The sequence below is a fragment of the Rhincodon typus genome, chromosome 30, assembly GCF_021869965.1.
Source record: "Rhincodon typus isolate 14 chromosome 30, sRhiTyp1.1, whole genome shotgun sequence".
In the NCBI taxonomy this organism is placed as follows: domain Eukaryota; kingdom Metazoa; phylum Chordata; class Chondrichthyes; order Orectolobiformes; family Rhincodontidae; genus Rhincodon; species Rhincodon typus.
Window position 1 is genome coordinate 16406996 of NC_063361.1, and position 17527 is coordinate 16424522.

Below are 17527 nucleotides of genomic sequence, written 5' to 3' on the forward strand. Positions count from 1 at the left end.
GAGGTGTGGTGACCTCTAGGTTAAACCACCAACAGTTGTCTGTGTCCAGTGAAAGAGCAGGACTGTAATCAAACAATGAAGTAAATGCAATCAGATGCCCATCCAGACCACTTTACTTTCTAACATGTTTGGTGCCTTCTCTTTTTTCAATCTTTATCTTGCTTTAGAATGCCATACCCTGTTAGCCTTCTCTACATTATGAAATAATCGTAAAACAAAGATTACAAGATTTTCTTTTTCTCAGAGAAGTCATTAGAGTGCAAAGCTCTCTTCCTCAAAAGTTAGCGATGGCTGGGTCATCATATTTAGTCAAAGCTGAGTTAGTTAGATTTGTGATAAACAAGGGAGCCAAAGGTTTTGGGGTGCAGACAAGAAAGTGGAATTGAGACCGAAACCAGATCAGTGATGATCTTATTAAATGGTGGATCAAGTTCAAAGAGACAATGCTCCCTCATTCTCCTAAGTCCTTTTTCCTGTGTTTCTGTGTTAATGCCCAGCCAGGAAATGGGCCAAATTCACAGTGAAGGAAGGCACTTATTTACATTCCTGCTTCTCTATTTTGCCAACTTGTATATTATTAGCCTTCTTCTGTTACCTGATTTCACCACTACATTTGAAATAGCTTTATTTGGTTTCATAGAGCACTTTTAGAACAAAAAACACTCACAGATACATCACAAAGAAAAGAAATATACTCAATTTAGATTTGTACTTTTATTCATCCCTGTTTAAATCTTGATGTTCAACTAAATTAAACTCCTTTGCATTTTACTTTTTTTTGTCTAATAGGTAGTTATTTTGAGTTAAGCTCTGGTCCTCTCCTGTTTCTATAAATTATTCAACTAGAAGCCAAGTGAATTTTATTCTGTGTTTACTTTATTTCTAGTTGTTACAGATTAATTGTACCAGGAGCTAAAATTATTCAAAATTTTTCAATTAGGTCAGACAGTTCATCAGGTGTTCAAATCAACCATTTATTTCTAGCGCACTCATACATTTCAGGCATTTCACCATTTTGCTGTCAATTACTACAATTTATTATCCTACGGAATTCTGTGGATGCTGAAATGAAAAAGAATCAGAGAATAAAGGTGGCAGGACTTGAGGGATTCCTGCAAAGTACAAAGCAGTCAATCAAATTGAGAGACTTACACTGACACATTTTGGACCAAGTACCAACAAAATAGATTGACATCCCAGTGTTGCATGTGATGGAAACACTATGAAAATGGATAGTAACCTCTTTGTGTTGGTACTTTGTGTTGAATTTTGGCAGCTCTTTGACTTATTTTTAGTACACAGACATTTTTGTCTCTCCACCTCTCTCAATTTCTGTCTGTCACAAGAGGTTCTCCTAGGTTTTGTTAAAGCAATTGCTTTAAGTCAGTCTGCAATTTGTTCTTTCAAGGACAGGTCAGCAGTGGCACCGGGAGTAGTAGATAGACAGCTTTTCATTTACATCAACAAAAACAACAACAGCTTATATTTATGTAACACCTTGGTGTAATTGAACATCCAAGGCACCTCGCAGGAGCGTTATAAAAGAAAATTTGTCACCGAGCCTCATGAGGCGATATTAGGTCAGATAGCCAAGTCTTTTTCAAAGCTATAAGTTTCAAGGAATGTCTTAATAGAGAGGTAAAAAAGTGTAGGGTGTGATTCCCAAGCTTGGGGCCTGGGCAATTGAGGGCACAGCTGTCAAAGGTGCAACAATAATAACTGGAATTGAACAAGAGAACAGAATTAGTGGAGGTAGGGAGGGACAAGCAATGTAGGGATTTGAAAACAAGGATAAGAATTTTGAAACTTCACTTGAGCAGGAAGCAATATAGTTCAGCAAACACAGGAGTGATCGAAGAATAGGATTTGCTGGGAATTAAAATATGGTCAACTAGATTTTGAATAATCTCATTTTACATTTTGGAAGACAAGCCAGGAATATGCTGGAATAATCTGAAAGTAACAGTGGCATGGATAAGGGCTTCAGCAGAAAATGAATCAAGACAGGGTGAAGTCAAACAACTTTATGAAGGTGGAAATCGGTTTTCTGGATGGTTACATAAATATGGAGTCAGATATTCATCGGAGGGTCAAATGTGACACTAAAATTGCAAATTGAATGGCTTAATCTCAGATAGATGCCAAGGAGCAGGATGGAGTCAGCAGCTAGGAAATAGAGTTTGGAAAGGAACCAAAAACGAACCAAAAAATTCAGTTTTAGCAATATTTAATTGAAGGAAATTTCTGCCCATCCCAGTATTGGATATTGGATACACAGTTTGATAATTTAGCAACAGTGGAGGAGCCAAAAGGGGAGGTGGTGAAATAGAGCTGGGTGTCTTCAGTGTACACGCGAACATTAATGCTATGACTTCAGGTGATATCACCAGCAGATCAGAAATAGGAAGGAGCCAAGAATAGATGCTTCGTTCAAAACATAAATCAGCATTTTCTCAAGGAATCAAAAGTTCCACATGATGTTCTGTCTAATTTCTGTTTGCTATGAGCAGCTAGCTTGTTGACCTAGGCGGTCCTTTTAAGATTGAGATGTGACACAGTGCTGATTGTTGGGCTAAGTTTACAGGAAATAATGGTTACATGTACAAAATAAGAACGTAAATCCATTTGATATTTAGTGCAGTAAATCTAAGGAACACAAGCACATTACAGTTACATGTTTCAGTTTCAAACCCAACTTTAAATATTTATGTTCTTCTTTCCCATTTTTGTACATATTTCCATGTTAGAATAAGAAATACAATAATACGTATCACTCAGATCACTTCTAACGTATTAACCATTTATCTCCAACCCAGGATATGAGGTGGGCAGGTTATCCCATTCATTTAGGTTCTGATTTTCACACCTACAATTAGGGAAATAATCATAAATGATTAAATTAATTTTAATACTTCTTTTCAGTCATGCACTTATACAACAGCATTTGGCGTATGCAAAGAGGTTCTACTGAGGTACATATTTTTAAAATTTTGACTACAATTCAAATCTTCCTTCCAGAATTGACTAGTGATATAGTCGGAGATAAATTAACCTTTTTCTTCTGCAGTTGTTAATTTGCTTCCTGCTGATTCCTTTTGGTTCCTACAAAAACACATTTATAAAATGCATTCTTTCACCATTTAGAATGGATTGAAATGCATAAACAATGCCAGAATTTCAAAGTACAGTGTTTTAATTGCCATGACAGCTCCAATGCATGGATGTGCAACTCCAATCAAGCCTGCAGACACTGTGCAAGCCGATTGTCCGTTGGGAGTTTGCACTAGAAAGCGTTTCTGCTTACGATGGCCTCAGGTCACAGTGAATACTGTAGGCAGTGCTCCAATTTTGAAGTACTTATGTTGTCAAGCTCTGAAGACGAGAGAAATGACTTTGTCTCTGTGTAAGAGTAAGGTCACCATGTCTTATCTGACCATGGCATTGCTCTCTCATTACAGAGAGATATCTGGTAGTGGTTTAACCTGAGGGTCACTACACCTCAGGCAAAGGGCAAGGTTGAGAAGAAGAGTCCTTTGTAGTAACCTCAACCCAGTGCAGAAATTGAACCCATGCTGTTGCCATCACAATGCATTATAAACCAGCTGTCCAACTAACTGACCCCTGAGCATCTTGTGTACTTGGGTGCTGTGGCTTGCTATAATCATGTAAAATCTAAGTTCATCTTAGGTAACATGATGACTATCGGCAGAAACCATTTTTACACGTCACATGAAACAGGCGCCATGTCTATAATTAAATACGTTTCATGATGAGATAAACCTCCCCCTAACATAGCTGTCTTTAGAGCTTCATCAGCTCTATCTTTGATTTAAATGAATTTTAGCCCAGTGAGCCATCCAGTCTGTGGCATGACACACTCAAGTCTGTCATCCCAAGTCTAGATTGCATTGGACCAACATCTCAGATGAAACCAGAGATCATCCCAACCACTGCTGACTCAGTCCTTTCAGAGATAAGAAGAGTACTATGTGGGAGGCAACAGAATGGTGTGCCAACGAGGAACAATACTAAAAGTAGCCAAATGACTAGAAGTTGGGATAAATCCAGTTTTCTTCATGTACTAAAATATAAATATGCAGTTTCTTGGAGACAAGCTTCACATGGATTTTGCAAAAATCTTTGATTACTGAGGAATCAAGCAAAAGAAATAAGCTTAATTATTTTAATAAGCACTACTGCTCGCAAGTAACTTTGAAATGTGTAGTGGTAAAATCTGAAATAGTAGAAGGATAGAAATCCTACTCCCAAATTTTGTTTGGCTCAATTTATAACTAAAGTATCAAAACATCCCAGTTTGACCATTCAATGAACTGTTGGAAGAGGTAGCTAGCTTAGTGGATAGAAATGTTATAATACTCACTTCAATATTAATGTTACAAATCAAATAATTTACAAAAGAAAATGCATGGATGGAAATATCCTCAAGACACAGTTGATCAGGGTGGGGAATTTATTTTGTCTGCTATCTGAGGTTAAATTCTAACTGACTGATTTATATCACAAATAGCAAAGAGTATGTTTGCTGTCATAGTAAATATTGCCAAAAAATTATTTATTTTAGGTGTTAATGAGAGTCTGTAATTAACAAATGGCAAACTAATGAATTATACAGTATTCTATTCATACAATACATTCAAATTATGATTCTTGTGTTAGTTTGTTACAATATAAATAAATCTCCCTGATTAGAATGACATTTTATACATAACTGATAATTATGAATTTGCTTCATGATTATCAAGGGTAATGCTTATTAAATCGAATTCCGTTTTTATTACTTGAGATTCCAGGCTTTTCCCAGATTTTGGGAGTTGACAGTTCATGTAAAAATCTGTGATCTTGATAATGATGATGTTGACAGAGCATAAGATTCAGAGTGACTTGATCATTACCATGCAGCAGATGGATAGAACCGGCCACAGAGAGCTTTCCATTGGTCTTTTCAGTCTGCTTATGAGCCATTTTAAATTCTGTTAACTCCCAGCAGCAATTAAAGTAGTTCCAATTGAACTGTAACCTTAGCTAAAAATTAGTCTCCCAGTCGCTTAAAGAAATATGAGTTAATTGTAATTTCAATGTGTCTGAGAAACACAAATATATTTGGTCTGAATGAATGGAATTGTATTACATAGACACTGACAGAGGGCATTTCAGAGTCAGATTCTTTGGACTTGTACACTTGTGCTACACTGGCTAATGTTGGCATTGTGATCTCGTTTGGCACAGTGCCATATCTCAAAGGTGAAGTAAAATATTGGGCCGCAAATAGGAGTAACTTTATTTTCACAAATTAACCTGACAAAAATAAATGAACTCTTACCCGCACACACCTGAATATGCTCCAAGAGGCACATTAACACTCACATTTGTACATTTAAATGCACACTTATGTACTTGCACAAAGTTTTACAAACATTTCATTTGCATTTTTATGGGTTTTTTTGTTGCAGGGAGAATATTTTAGTACTGGATGTATTCTTTGAAGCATTGAACTATGAAACTATTGAACAGAAGAAAGCATATGAAGTAGCAGGCTTACTTGGTGAGTGATTGAATTTAATGAGCTGCATTGAGTGTCCATTAGTGCCTACTGAAAAGGTGCAATTGGCCTTTCTTAGCCAGCAAGAATGATCTTCTATCTCTTTAGCAAGCTATAAATACAATTTCTGAGCAAAATATTGTTCATTTCCTGTGGCATCAGAGCAACTTCTGATGTCCTAATGTTAGAAAGTAACAACAGACCCTACATAATAAGAGAGTGTAAGAATTAAGATGCACAAATAATTTAGCACCATGCCTCAATCTGACTGAAGATCATCATAAATAAATATTGCATGGTAGTGAGTTTCCTCACTGTTGATAATTAATTATATCTTTCAAAGCAGGAGATTCAGGTGGAAGTTGTTACTGTCCAATTTAAGGAAGTGGCCCTAGAAGTAATCGATGCATTGGTGGTCATCTTTCAAGATTCTATAGACGCTGAAATAGTTCCTATGGATTGGACGGTGGCTAATGTAACCCCACTATTTAAAAAAAGAAAGTAGAGCAAAAACAGCAAATTATGGACTGGTTAGCCTGACATCAGAGATGGGGAAAATGCTACGGTCCCTTATAAAATATTTAATAGAAGAGCACTTGGAAAACAGTAGCAAGATCAGACAGGGTCAGGATGGATTTACACGAGGAAATCATGCTTGACAAATCCACTTGATACTTTTGAGGATGTGACTAGTAGAGTTAGTAATGAGGAGCCAGCAAATGTGGTTTACTTGGATGTTCAGAAGGCTTTCAATAAGGTTCCACATAAGAGATTAGCATGTAAGATTTAAGTGCTTGGGATTTGGAGTAATCTATTGACATGGATAGAGAACTGGTCGGTAGACAGGAAACAAAGAGTAGGAATAAATGGGTCTTTTTCTGAGTGTCAGGCAGTGACCAATAGGGTATCGTGGGGATCAGTGCTTGGACTCCAGCTACTCACAATATATATCAATGATATAGATGAGGGAATAAAATCAAATGCCTCCAAGTTTGCAAATGATACAAAGCTGAGTGAGAGGAAGGAACTGTTTGCAGGATGTAGAGGTGTTTCAGTGTGATTTGGCTAAGTTGAGTAAATGGGCAAATGGATGGCAGATGAAGTATAATGTGAATAAATGTGAGGTTTGTGAATAAATGTGAGGTTTATCCACTTTGGTCGCAAAACCAGAAAAGCATATTAATATCAGAGTGATGATAGACTGGGAAAGAGGGAGTGCAATTACACCTTGTATTCTTATACACCAGTCACTGAAAGTAAGCATGCAGGAAGCAGTGAAGAAGACAAATGATATGTTGGCCTTCACAGCGAGAGGATTCGAGTACGGGGGCTGGAATGTCTTGCTGTAATTGTACAAGGCCTTGGTGAGACCACACATGGAGTATTGTGTGCAGTTTTGTCCCCTTATCTGAGGAAGGGTGTTCTGACTGTGGAGGGAGTGCATCAAAGGTTTAGCAGACTGATTTTGAGGATGGTAGGATTGCCGCCTGGAACTAAAAATAATGAGGGGAGACCTCATAAAAACCCATGAAGTTCTAACAGGACTAGATGGAATAAATGCAGGAAGAATGTTCTCAATGACTAGGGAATCTAGAATCAGGGATACAATTTAAGGGTATGTGGTAAACCAGTTAGGACCAAGATGAGGAGAAATTTCTGCACCAGAGAGTGATAAGCGTGGTTGAGGTTAAGACATTGAGTGTTTTTAAGAAGGAGTTAGCTACAATTCCTAGAGCTAAAAGGATCAAAGGGAATAGGGAGAAAATGGGAATGTGGTGACGAGTTGGATGATCAGCCATGATCATATTGAATGGCACAGCAGGCTCAAAGGGCGAAAAGGTTAACACCTATTTCAATTTTCAATGCTTCTATGTCTCCATTTAAAATGATCCTCTTCTGAACTTCCTCATAAAATTTGAGCCTTCCTAATATCCACCCATTGCTGCTGCTGCATTGACCTAATTTACATGTGTCAAAGGGAAACATGTTGGCATAACAACCACAAGTTTCCTAAGTTTTTGATGCTGGTGTCCTTCAGGTATGTTGTACAGAGATAGATAAGGCGAAGCAAATTGGATAATTCATGTGAATTTGAGGACTTATTCACATAGCAGTGAGTGGGGATTATGAATAGAGATTTCCGTATGTGGCATATCGTTTGAAGCTCTTTTTTTAATCATTCTGCCTACACAACATAACCCGACACCTCACTGCTTCTCCCAGGATGAGACCAGTGCAAGACCTTTAGACCTTTTGATCCATGACCCAGAGACAGGAGCTTCTGGACCATGGATGCCATTTCTTTTGAGCGTACTCTTGAATGCCAACATAATAATGGAGAAAGAGCCCCACATAATGAAGCAAGGAAAATTCAAAAACTATTTATTGCAAGAAACATTACAGCCCATGTTATCACTGAGGTCTTCTGAAAAGCCACTACGTTTTGCTTTCCTCCATTTGCTGTTCAGATGGATGTTAAAGATTTGAGATAACATATAGGAGAGTATGAAATCGCCAGTGTACTATCCAGGATTAATGTCACTGGAATAAACTACCTTATAATTTATCTCATGATTTGTTTCTGAGGTCTTGCTGTCTGCCAGTTGGTTACAGCATTTGTTTTGAGGCATCCTGAAGATGTGAAAAGGCCTGACATAAATATGTGCTTTTTTTTGTGCCTATTGGTCAGAGATTCCATTGAGGTCTCCATTGCATTTCTAAGGGTGTGCAAAATTACCAAAAACAATCTGATCTCAGCTCGTCTGAACCCAAACAGGAAAGCAAAACAAATTGAGTATCTTTTGACAAGCCACAAGTTGTCAGAGATCACACATAAACAAAAACCCAAAGAACTGCAGATGCTGTAAATCAGGAACAAAAACAGAGGTTGCTAGAAAAGCTCAGCAGGTCTGGCAGCATCTGTGAAGAAAAAATCAGAGTTAACTTTTCAGGTCCGGTGACTCTTCCTAAAAATCAGAATTAACAGTTCGGGTCTGGTGACCCTTCCTCAATTCTGAGGAAGTGTCACCAGACCCGAAACGTTAACTCTGGAGTTTTTCTTCACAGATGCTGCTAGACCTGCTGAGTTTTTCCAGCAACCTCTGTTTTTGTTATCACACATAAACAGCTTGGTGCATAAACAGAAATCGCTGGGGAAACTCAACAGGTCTGGCAGCATCTGCGGAGAGAAAACAGGGTTAATGTTCCCGAAGAAGGGTCAGTGAACCCGAAGAATTGACTCTGCTTTATCTCTACAGATGCTGCCAGACCTGCTGAGTTTCTCCAGCAATTTCTGTTTCTGTTTTTTTTATTTATGTAAATTGCTTGGTAGTTTATCTTAAAGTTTGATGTAGTTTGACAGCTCAACATCAATGAAAACTGTTTCTCCCATTATTGTCCCTACAGATTTAAATATTTCACCTGTCTTAAAATATCCCTGTTTATAACTCCATAATTTTTGAAAGCTTTAAGCATGTATTATTAGTAAAGGGCAGAATAAAGGTTGTTTGGCTCAAGAATATGCATTTCATATGCCTCTGAAGTAAATTGTTACAAATTCCTTCCAATATGTGACAATAATTCTCCAACAAATAACACTGTCAATGATTCTGCATTCACAGGATCCTGGGTAATGATTGAAAGAATCAGCTGTTCTCTCTGAGAAAGTTCAAACTGACCTTTAACTTTCTTCATATGAGAAAACAAAGAGCTATCAAGAATCTGCCACTCATTTTGCTGCCATCTCAACCTCTAGATTCAGGTTTTGTTTAAGACAATTCTCTTATTTCCTCCTAGATGCACAGGGAATTGAATTATCCCCTGATATGCAGTGCAGCTGCTTTTAAGGAGTATCTAGACAGACTTTAATGTGGAATTAAATCTGCAAGGTTTCAGCAATGTGTAAAATGGTGATGAGCTCGTGCAGCACAAGGACTTTCATGTACTTTCTTAATGGCAATCCATCCCCCTGATTTAAATAGGTTCAGAAAAAGCTTTCTTAGAGAATTTAGTCTGCAACAGATGCTCCCAGTGGTCCAGAAACCCATTGAAAGTAGCAGCGGTTAAAGGGCTGCAACTAACTGTTAAAAGGAAAGTTGTAGTGGCAATAGATAAATGGAATAATCGATCACAGTGCCACAAACCAGATATATGAGCAATGTTGCTTGTTTCGATTTTGAAGACTCAGATATGCAGAAAATGCACAAAAAATACAAACCTATAAATAAAACAACCAAGAACTGTGGGTGCTGAAAATCTGAAACAAAAACAGAAATTGCTGGAGAAACTCAGCAGGATTGGCAGCTTCTGTGTAGAGAAAGCAGAATCAATATTCTGAGGAAGGGTCACTGGACCCAAAGAATTGACTTAGCTTTCCATCTACAGATGCTGCCAGAGCTGCTGGGTTTCTCAAAAGGAAACACATTATCTAGCAATGAAGATCATCTAATAGTAAACGTATGATTGAGAGCTACATCGATTGTAAATGCCTCGTAAAGGCTTGCAGACACTCTGGCCCTTAACACTTGCCTGGAAGATAAGAAGACATATAATGGCCTCTCAGAAAATGGAATAAGTTTGCCCATCCCTCATTCATTAATCCTGGAAAGTTCACTAAGGATGGTAGAAACCTCAGAGTTGAAGGCACGCTGCCAGTACCATTTCCACTTCACTGTGCTAAAATTACACTGCACACCTTCCTGGGCCACCTCTGCTATTGAGGGAATGGTTTCTCAGTGGGAACAACATTGGCTCCACGTCATTAACAGTGCCGCAAAATCATATCTCAGCAATTTTATAAATGGCAGTTCGTTTGCTCAGATATCTTTAAATTGCTTTTTGGGACAGTGGCCAATTTAGACACAATTCTTTTATTTAATTGTTGAAAACAGACACATGCACTGTGTCTCAATCATGCTGAAGCCATTAGCTGTCAGGTTGTTCACTCATGTGAATAATTACGGACATAATTGTCTCTCGCTCAGAAATCAGCTTATTTGGTTTTACCTCCATTTTACGATGCGCAACAGAGAAACTTTTAAGTGAAATTGAGCTGCAAACTTATTCTTACATGTCTGAGGGTTCTATTCTGAGTTTGGTTAATCTATGATTGCAATCATTGTCCTGTTATTTTATCAAGGAAATCCAATATGTACTTTGTGAAAAGGATTAAATCACATAGATTTTTCAAAAAATAAACAGGAGAGCTGAGATGTCAGAACATATTATCTGGCTATGGGGATTGTCTTCCTAATTTAATTGATTTAGTTAATCTTTCCCACAATAACCTTATTACCCATTAACAACATTATTAACCTTACTATCCATTAATGGCATGTCATCTTGTAAATGATATTCGTATAATTGTTGAAATTACAGCTGAAAATCCTGGTATTACTAATTTTCCTATCATTATTAATATAAACCAAACCAATATTAATCATACATTAATGATGATTTGACTTGTACAATGTGTTCATCATATTTTTTTTCCAAGTTGTGGTTTTAAGTCAATGCTGACCCAGAGTGGACCTTGAAATAAAGCAGGCAATGCAGTTCACAACCTACAAAGGTCTTTCATGACTTCAGGTCATTACTGAAAGCATCAATGTGCCAATGTTCATCTGCATTTTGCACATCATCGCTAGTGGCCAAGAGCATGTTTTATTTCTCTACTGGTTTACTGCTCTTCAGCATCTTTGTTGTGAATAACATCATTTGACAATAAAACTATGTAAACAGACTGCAAGGTTAGAACCATTTCAGCAAGAAGTGAGATAAAAATATTGGATTAAACCCCCCTCCATCCCCCATTCCCCAACCATTAGGCCCAAACCCCTGGGCATATTTAAGGGTGGGTGGGCTTGTAATATAAACTGAATAGCCTGCTTCATGACATCTCCCATACTGGGGAGAATAATAGCTATTTTTAATCGACATGTTCATGTATGTTGTGACGCATGTCTAAGATAGCTGGAACTTGAACCAAGGCCTCCAGGACTAGAGGTAGGGACATTACAACTGTACTGCAAAAACCCTCTCAATTTATTAAAGATATTTGTCTAATCAACCTGTTCAAACACCTCTGGGGTGGGTGGGACTCAAACCTGGCTTGTCTGATCCAGAGGTAAGGACACTGCCAGTGTGCCACAAGAGCCCATCTTATTAGGAGGGGGCGTTAAGGGGAAGGTATCAGGCAGCCTCACCCACCCATAGTCCTATTAATGGCTTTAAGTGACCAATTAATGGCCACTTCAGGGCAAGGAAGGCAGAAACCAGGCAGTAGTTTTCACCTGGCAGGCTTTTGTGAGGCAGCTTGGAAGAGTACATGTTTTAGGGACCTCTGTGCTGATTAACATCAGGCCCAAGATCAAACCAATTTTAAGCCAACCCTGTCCTCTAAAACATGGCCGCTTTCACCGCATCCTCTCCCTCACTGAAGTTTGCCAGAGAGGCCTGTCCGATATGCCTGGACTTACTTGAAGCCGAGGATCAAAGAAACTTCTTCTTGGGGCGATTACTGTAGTCCCAGCAGTGGCCACTACTCAATTCTGACCCTTTGGGGAAGAGAGAGCTGCAGTCAATCAGCAGCTATAAGTGTGGGACCTCCTCCAAGATAGGGACAGGACTCTAACTCTAACCCAATTAAGGCTGCCCCAGCTGATTGATGTGATGCCAATGGACTTTTCAGTCATGGTGGGGCAGTATGGAAGGTAATCTGCCCCCTCCAATAAAATCAAGGTCATTATGTTTAAATAAAACCTTCTGTGTTAAAATAATGTTCTTTTCCTGAAGATGTAGAACACTGGCTAAGGTGCCATTCCCTTCAAGCTATCAGCCCTCCAGAATCTCACTTAATTTTGAATGATTCTGTAGTTGGTAGCCATCTAAATATAGAGAGTACTACAGCTGAATCTAATCCTTGCCTCACCTGGAAAGTGCACTTTTGAACTTTCTGATTGGGTCACTTGGCAGTGGGGATGCTGACTTGTTTTCCTTTCCAGGAGTCTGAAACATATTGTTTCTCTCTTCAGATCAGGGATGGAATGTGGAACATTCCACATCTGAATGGCTCAGTACTAACTGGATGAGGAATTGATCAACTAGGCCAACTAGTATAGGAACTGGTCTTCCCTTTATAATTTTTACTGACAGTGTTTTCTCTTCACAGGTGACATCGGAGGTCAGATGGGACTGTTTATTGGTGCTAGCATTTTAACAATTTTAGAACTCTTTGATTACTTGTATGAGGTAAGATTCTTACAGTATGTTTTGACACAGTTTGTTTAAAGCTAAATCATATCATGCACAGTGGTTGTTCTAAAATTGTTGCTCACATTCCTACTCTGCCTCCAGATATCATCAATTACGTTTGTGCTTTCTATATGATTAAGCAGTTACAAACAATGCATTATTCATGTAGCACAAAGATATCCTCTGTTTTTAAAGTGAAATCAGAAATTTAGGAATAAATAACAAATATGCAATTTTGCTGCAAGCAGGAAGTGGAGGAAATCCACTTTTTAAGTGCTACTTGTAAATAGTTGCAATTATATACTAAGGCGATCTTCAAATGATTAACAAGTTACTATGAGAATTAGCCTAGCCATTACTTGTTATTAATGTATGAATCTTTTGCACTCTGTATATCACCTCACTATGCTTTTTTTAACAGAGCAATTAAAATAAATAAATGCTGATATCTGATAGCCTAATTTCCCAGTAATGCAACGATCGATGGTCAGTATTGTTTGAACGAAAAGAAACCAAGATCCAAAAAGAAAAAAGAATGTTGTCACAATCACTGGGATAGCATGCTGGAAATCAAGCCCCACTATTCACAGATTTGAAAAGGTTTAGACAAACAATCCAAAGTTAGCATTTACATGATTAAAGATATCAGGTTGTAAGAAAACACACTCCAGGTTTCTGCATTTAATAATAATATATTTTATTATGAACTAATAATCTTTAACAAATGGCAATTAGAAAATATGCATTGTTAATTTATAACTCTACAACTTAAACTCTACAACTGAAATAACCCCCTCGCAAACAGACAAAAACATAAAGACATGAATCCGAAGGATGGAAAAAGAAACAAAATCAGGGAAACACAGATTGACATCTCCAGTCTGGACCATAGGATTTGATGAATCATTTTAGTTCTCTTCAATTCAATTCTTGTTTAGTCCTTTGCTATTGACACAAGATGATTTGCACATCGATGCTTGCTTTTATTCCTTGGTTGAGAATCTCTCCTTTTTCTGTCTATAAAGCCGTTATATTCCTCTTTCAATAGGGGATTTACAAAGAAAAGTGAATGGAAGGCAGCTAGCTGGAGACTGGCTGGTACCTCCACAAGAGTGAGAGAGAGAAACAAAGAAACTGTACTGTTGATGCTGTCTCTTTGCAGGCTCGGTAGTTCTCTGTTGCACTGTTCCACACAAATCCTAGTTGGCTGCTCAGGAACCAACCAGAACATTGTTGTCAAGCAGTTTTTCCTTAGTTCAGAATCTATTGGCCGTGTGGTACCTGCTTCTGCCTCTCACTGTTCTCGGGAAAAAAACATACCATTGTATATAATTCACAATGTGCTCCAATAAACATTACTTTTTTTAGAAAAAGCAGCAACCATCTCTTTGCACAGTGTCCTTGGTCCAAAGCCATATCTTCCTTTTTTTAGTCCACAGGCCAAACCTAGAGGCAATATTAAATATGATCTTTACATGCCTGCACCCTGAGGAAAGATGAAACGCCAATTTGGAAAATGTGTTACATAACAAGGTATGTGGCACACAGATGACAAGAAAATGAGGCTTGTATCCACTCATCTTTACTACTGGTGGCAATTTTTGGCTCACAGTTTGGAAGTTTTTTTTTCCAAGAGGATAAATTGAAGCCCAGGGTCAAGGGCTTAGCACAAAGAGTGACATCACAGGTAAACCGATGGTTAAATGGTAAGTAATAGCTAGAAATTTGAGTATCTGTTCTAGGTTACTTTCAGATTGAAGGTAAATAGTGGAAATATTTACAAATTGCAAACTAAAAGACCAGTGCGCAATTTTTAAAACTCAAGTTATAGCGAAGCAATTGAATAAAGATGCCAGCCCAGGCAATGTGCTATACCCTCATGATGTGGGAGCTGGTGGATCCCATTGTGGTTCGTAATGACCACACCTACAGCAAGTGTTGGTTGCTTGAGGAACTTAGGCTTGGAGTTGATGAGCTGCAGTCTGAGCTTCAAACACTGTGACACATCAGGACGGAGGAGAGTTACCTGGATTCTTTGCTTCAGAAGGCAGACACAGCCCTTGGATTAACTTCCTTGAATTCAGTCAGTGGTCAGGGACGGGAGGGTGTGTGACTATAATTGAGACAGGTAGAGGTATCCGGAAGTAGTGCTGATGGAACTTCAGCAGTTGAGCTTGACTAACAGGTTTGAGATTCTTGCTTCCTGTGTGGATGAGAGTGGGGGCTGTAGGATGAACAAACTGACCATAGTACCGTGGTACATTCAAAAGGGGGAAGAAAAGAGATTTTTTTTTTCCTTTATTTGTTCACAGCATGAGGGCATCACTGGCTAGGCAACATTTATTGCCCATCCCTAATATCCAGAGGGCAGTTAAGAGTCAACCACATTGCTGTGGGTCAGGAGTCACATGTAGGCCAGACCAGGTAAGAATGGCAGTTTCTTTCCCTAAAGGTCATTAGTGAACCAGATGGGTTTTTTCCTAACAATCAAAATGGACTCATGGCCATCATTAGATTCTTAATTCCAGATATTTATTGAATTCAAATTTGGCAGGATTTGAACTCGGGTCCCCAGAGCATTATCTGGGTCTGTGAAATAACAGTCCAGTGATAATATCACTAAGCCATTGCTGTAATTTGTTGTAATAGCCAAGGGATTAGACACTGCTCTCCATGACCATGACGAAGAGTCCCGAAGACTGTGTTGAGTGCCCATTGTCCAGATTCAGGTCATCTATCAGAGGAACTTGGAGAGGGAGGGCAGAGATCGAGTTGTCTTGGTCTATGTGGGGATCAATGATATTGGTAAAAAGCGGAAAGAGTTCTGCTGACAGAATATGAACAGCTTTGGACCTAAATTATAAAACAGAACCAAAAAGATGATAATCTCCTGATTACTACCTGAGCCATGAGCAAATTGGCACAGGGTTAACAAGAATAAAGAGGTACATGTGTGGCTCAAAGATTGGTGTGGAAGAAACGGGTTTAAATTCATGGGACATGAGCATCTGTACTGGGGAAGGAGGGAGTTTTTTTGATAGGATGGACTCCACCTGAATCATGCTGGGACCAGAGTCCTGGCAAATCGTGTTACTAGGGCTGTGGATAGGGCTTTAAACAAAATAATGTGGGGGTGGGTTCAGTGGCATGGAGAATTGTGAAACAAGTAAAAGTGAGGAGAGGGCTCAACAGAGGTTATTAAAGTTTCTAGAACAAGAGAAAGGACAGAGAGTATGGAAAGGGTCAGGTTTCTAACTTTGGGCGCAGCAGATAAGGGGACAAATATGAGAACGGCAGGCAGTCAGCACATGACAGACAGTGTTGCATTTAAATGCATGCAGTGTACACAACAAGGTAAACAAGCCTGTAGAGCAAATTGAAATTGGCAGGTACAATTTTGTGAGTTTACAGAGACAAAGCTGCCAGGGGATCAGGGTTGGGAAGAAAATATCCAAGGGTGCACATCATATCGAAAGGAAAGGCAGATGGGCAGAGGGGCTGTGGGGTTGTCTTGTTAGTAAGAAATAAAACTAAATTGAGAAGTCATGTACAGTTAGAAGGCATAGAGTCTGTGTGGGTAGAGTTGAGGAATCACAAAGGGTAAAAAGACCCTGATGGGAGTTAATGTACAGACCTCCTAGCAGGAGTCTGGATGTGGAGAAGAAAATAATTCTAGAGATAAAAAAGGCATGTAAGAAAGGCTGTATTACAATAATCATGGGGGATTTTAATACACAGGTGGACTGAGAAAATCAGATTAGTAGCAGATCTCAAGATGTAAATTGTTGACAAGATGATTTTTTGGACTAGCTTGTGGTAGACCCCACTAGGGAACAGTCAATTCTGGATTTGATGAGAGTAATGAGAAAGACTTGATAAGGGAATTTTAGTTGACAGAACAACTAGGTGTAGAATTCACCCTGTATTTGGGAGGGAAATCTTGAATCAGGTATAAGATTATTTCAATTGAGTAAAGGTAACTACAAAGACATGAGGCAGGGGCTGGCTGGAATTGATTAGAAGGGGAGCTTAGCAGGGAAGATGGTGGAGCAGCAATGGCAGGAGTTTCTGGGGGTAATTCAGGAGGCACAGAGTGACTGTGTGCCATGTAAGTGGATCAGAGATGTGCCATGAGAGTTCTTAGAGACTGGAACATATCAGATGCCAATGTCCATCGACATGTTGCATATGGCTGGTACTCGTGGAGCATACCCTGAGATGTTGGTACCCAGTGTCCAACATGGAGGTCCCTCAGAGAAAATGGTGAGAAGAAATCGCCAGCTACCCACTCTGCATTCCAATGCAAGTTTTCTTGACACCTAGTCTGTTGGGTGAGTTTAATCAGGTTGGAAGCTGAATATTAATGAGGAAATTTGAGTTGCCAACAAGGCCTTTGACATGTATTAATCCACATCAATTAGCAATTCACCATTGGTCAACAGGAATTTTGCCACACTGCTTGCAAAAAGCAGAATAGGTAACATGAGATGATCTCAACTTTGAGATAGGCTTTGCAAGACATCTCATTCGATGCTGCTGCACTTCTCACCACAGCCCATGTTGCTCAGACCCTGAAAAAAATCTGCCAATTATCTTCCCTTTTGACAAAAACCTTTCATATCGCTCATCTACTCTGTTCATCTCATCTGTATTCAATAGCAGTTTCTAATTCCAGTTTCCTGATTGTAGTTAAAACTACAATTTGATGCATAGTAT

At 38.9% G+C, this 17527-nt stretch overlaps 1 protein-coding gene across 1 annotated transcript in view; it reads left to right on the plus strand.

Moving 5' to 3' along the window:
- Nucleotides 1-17527, plus strand: part of asic2 (acid-sensing (proton-gated) ion channel 2) — a 416856-nt gene that overhangs the window by 363242 nt on the left and 36087 nt on the right. The window contains exons 7-8 of the mRNA XM_048614808.1: nucleotides 5472-5563; nucleotides 12729-12808. Coding sequence (XP_048470765.1) covers nucleotides 5472-5563; nucleotides 12729-12808 — 172 coding nt within the window. The remainder of the gene's footprint in view (nucleotides 1-5471; nucleotides 5564-12728; nucleotides 12809-17527) is intronic.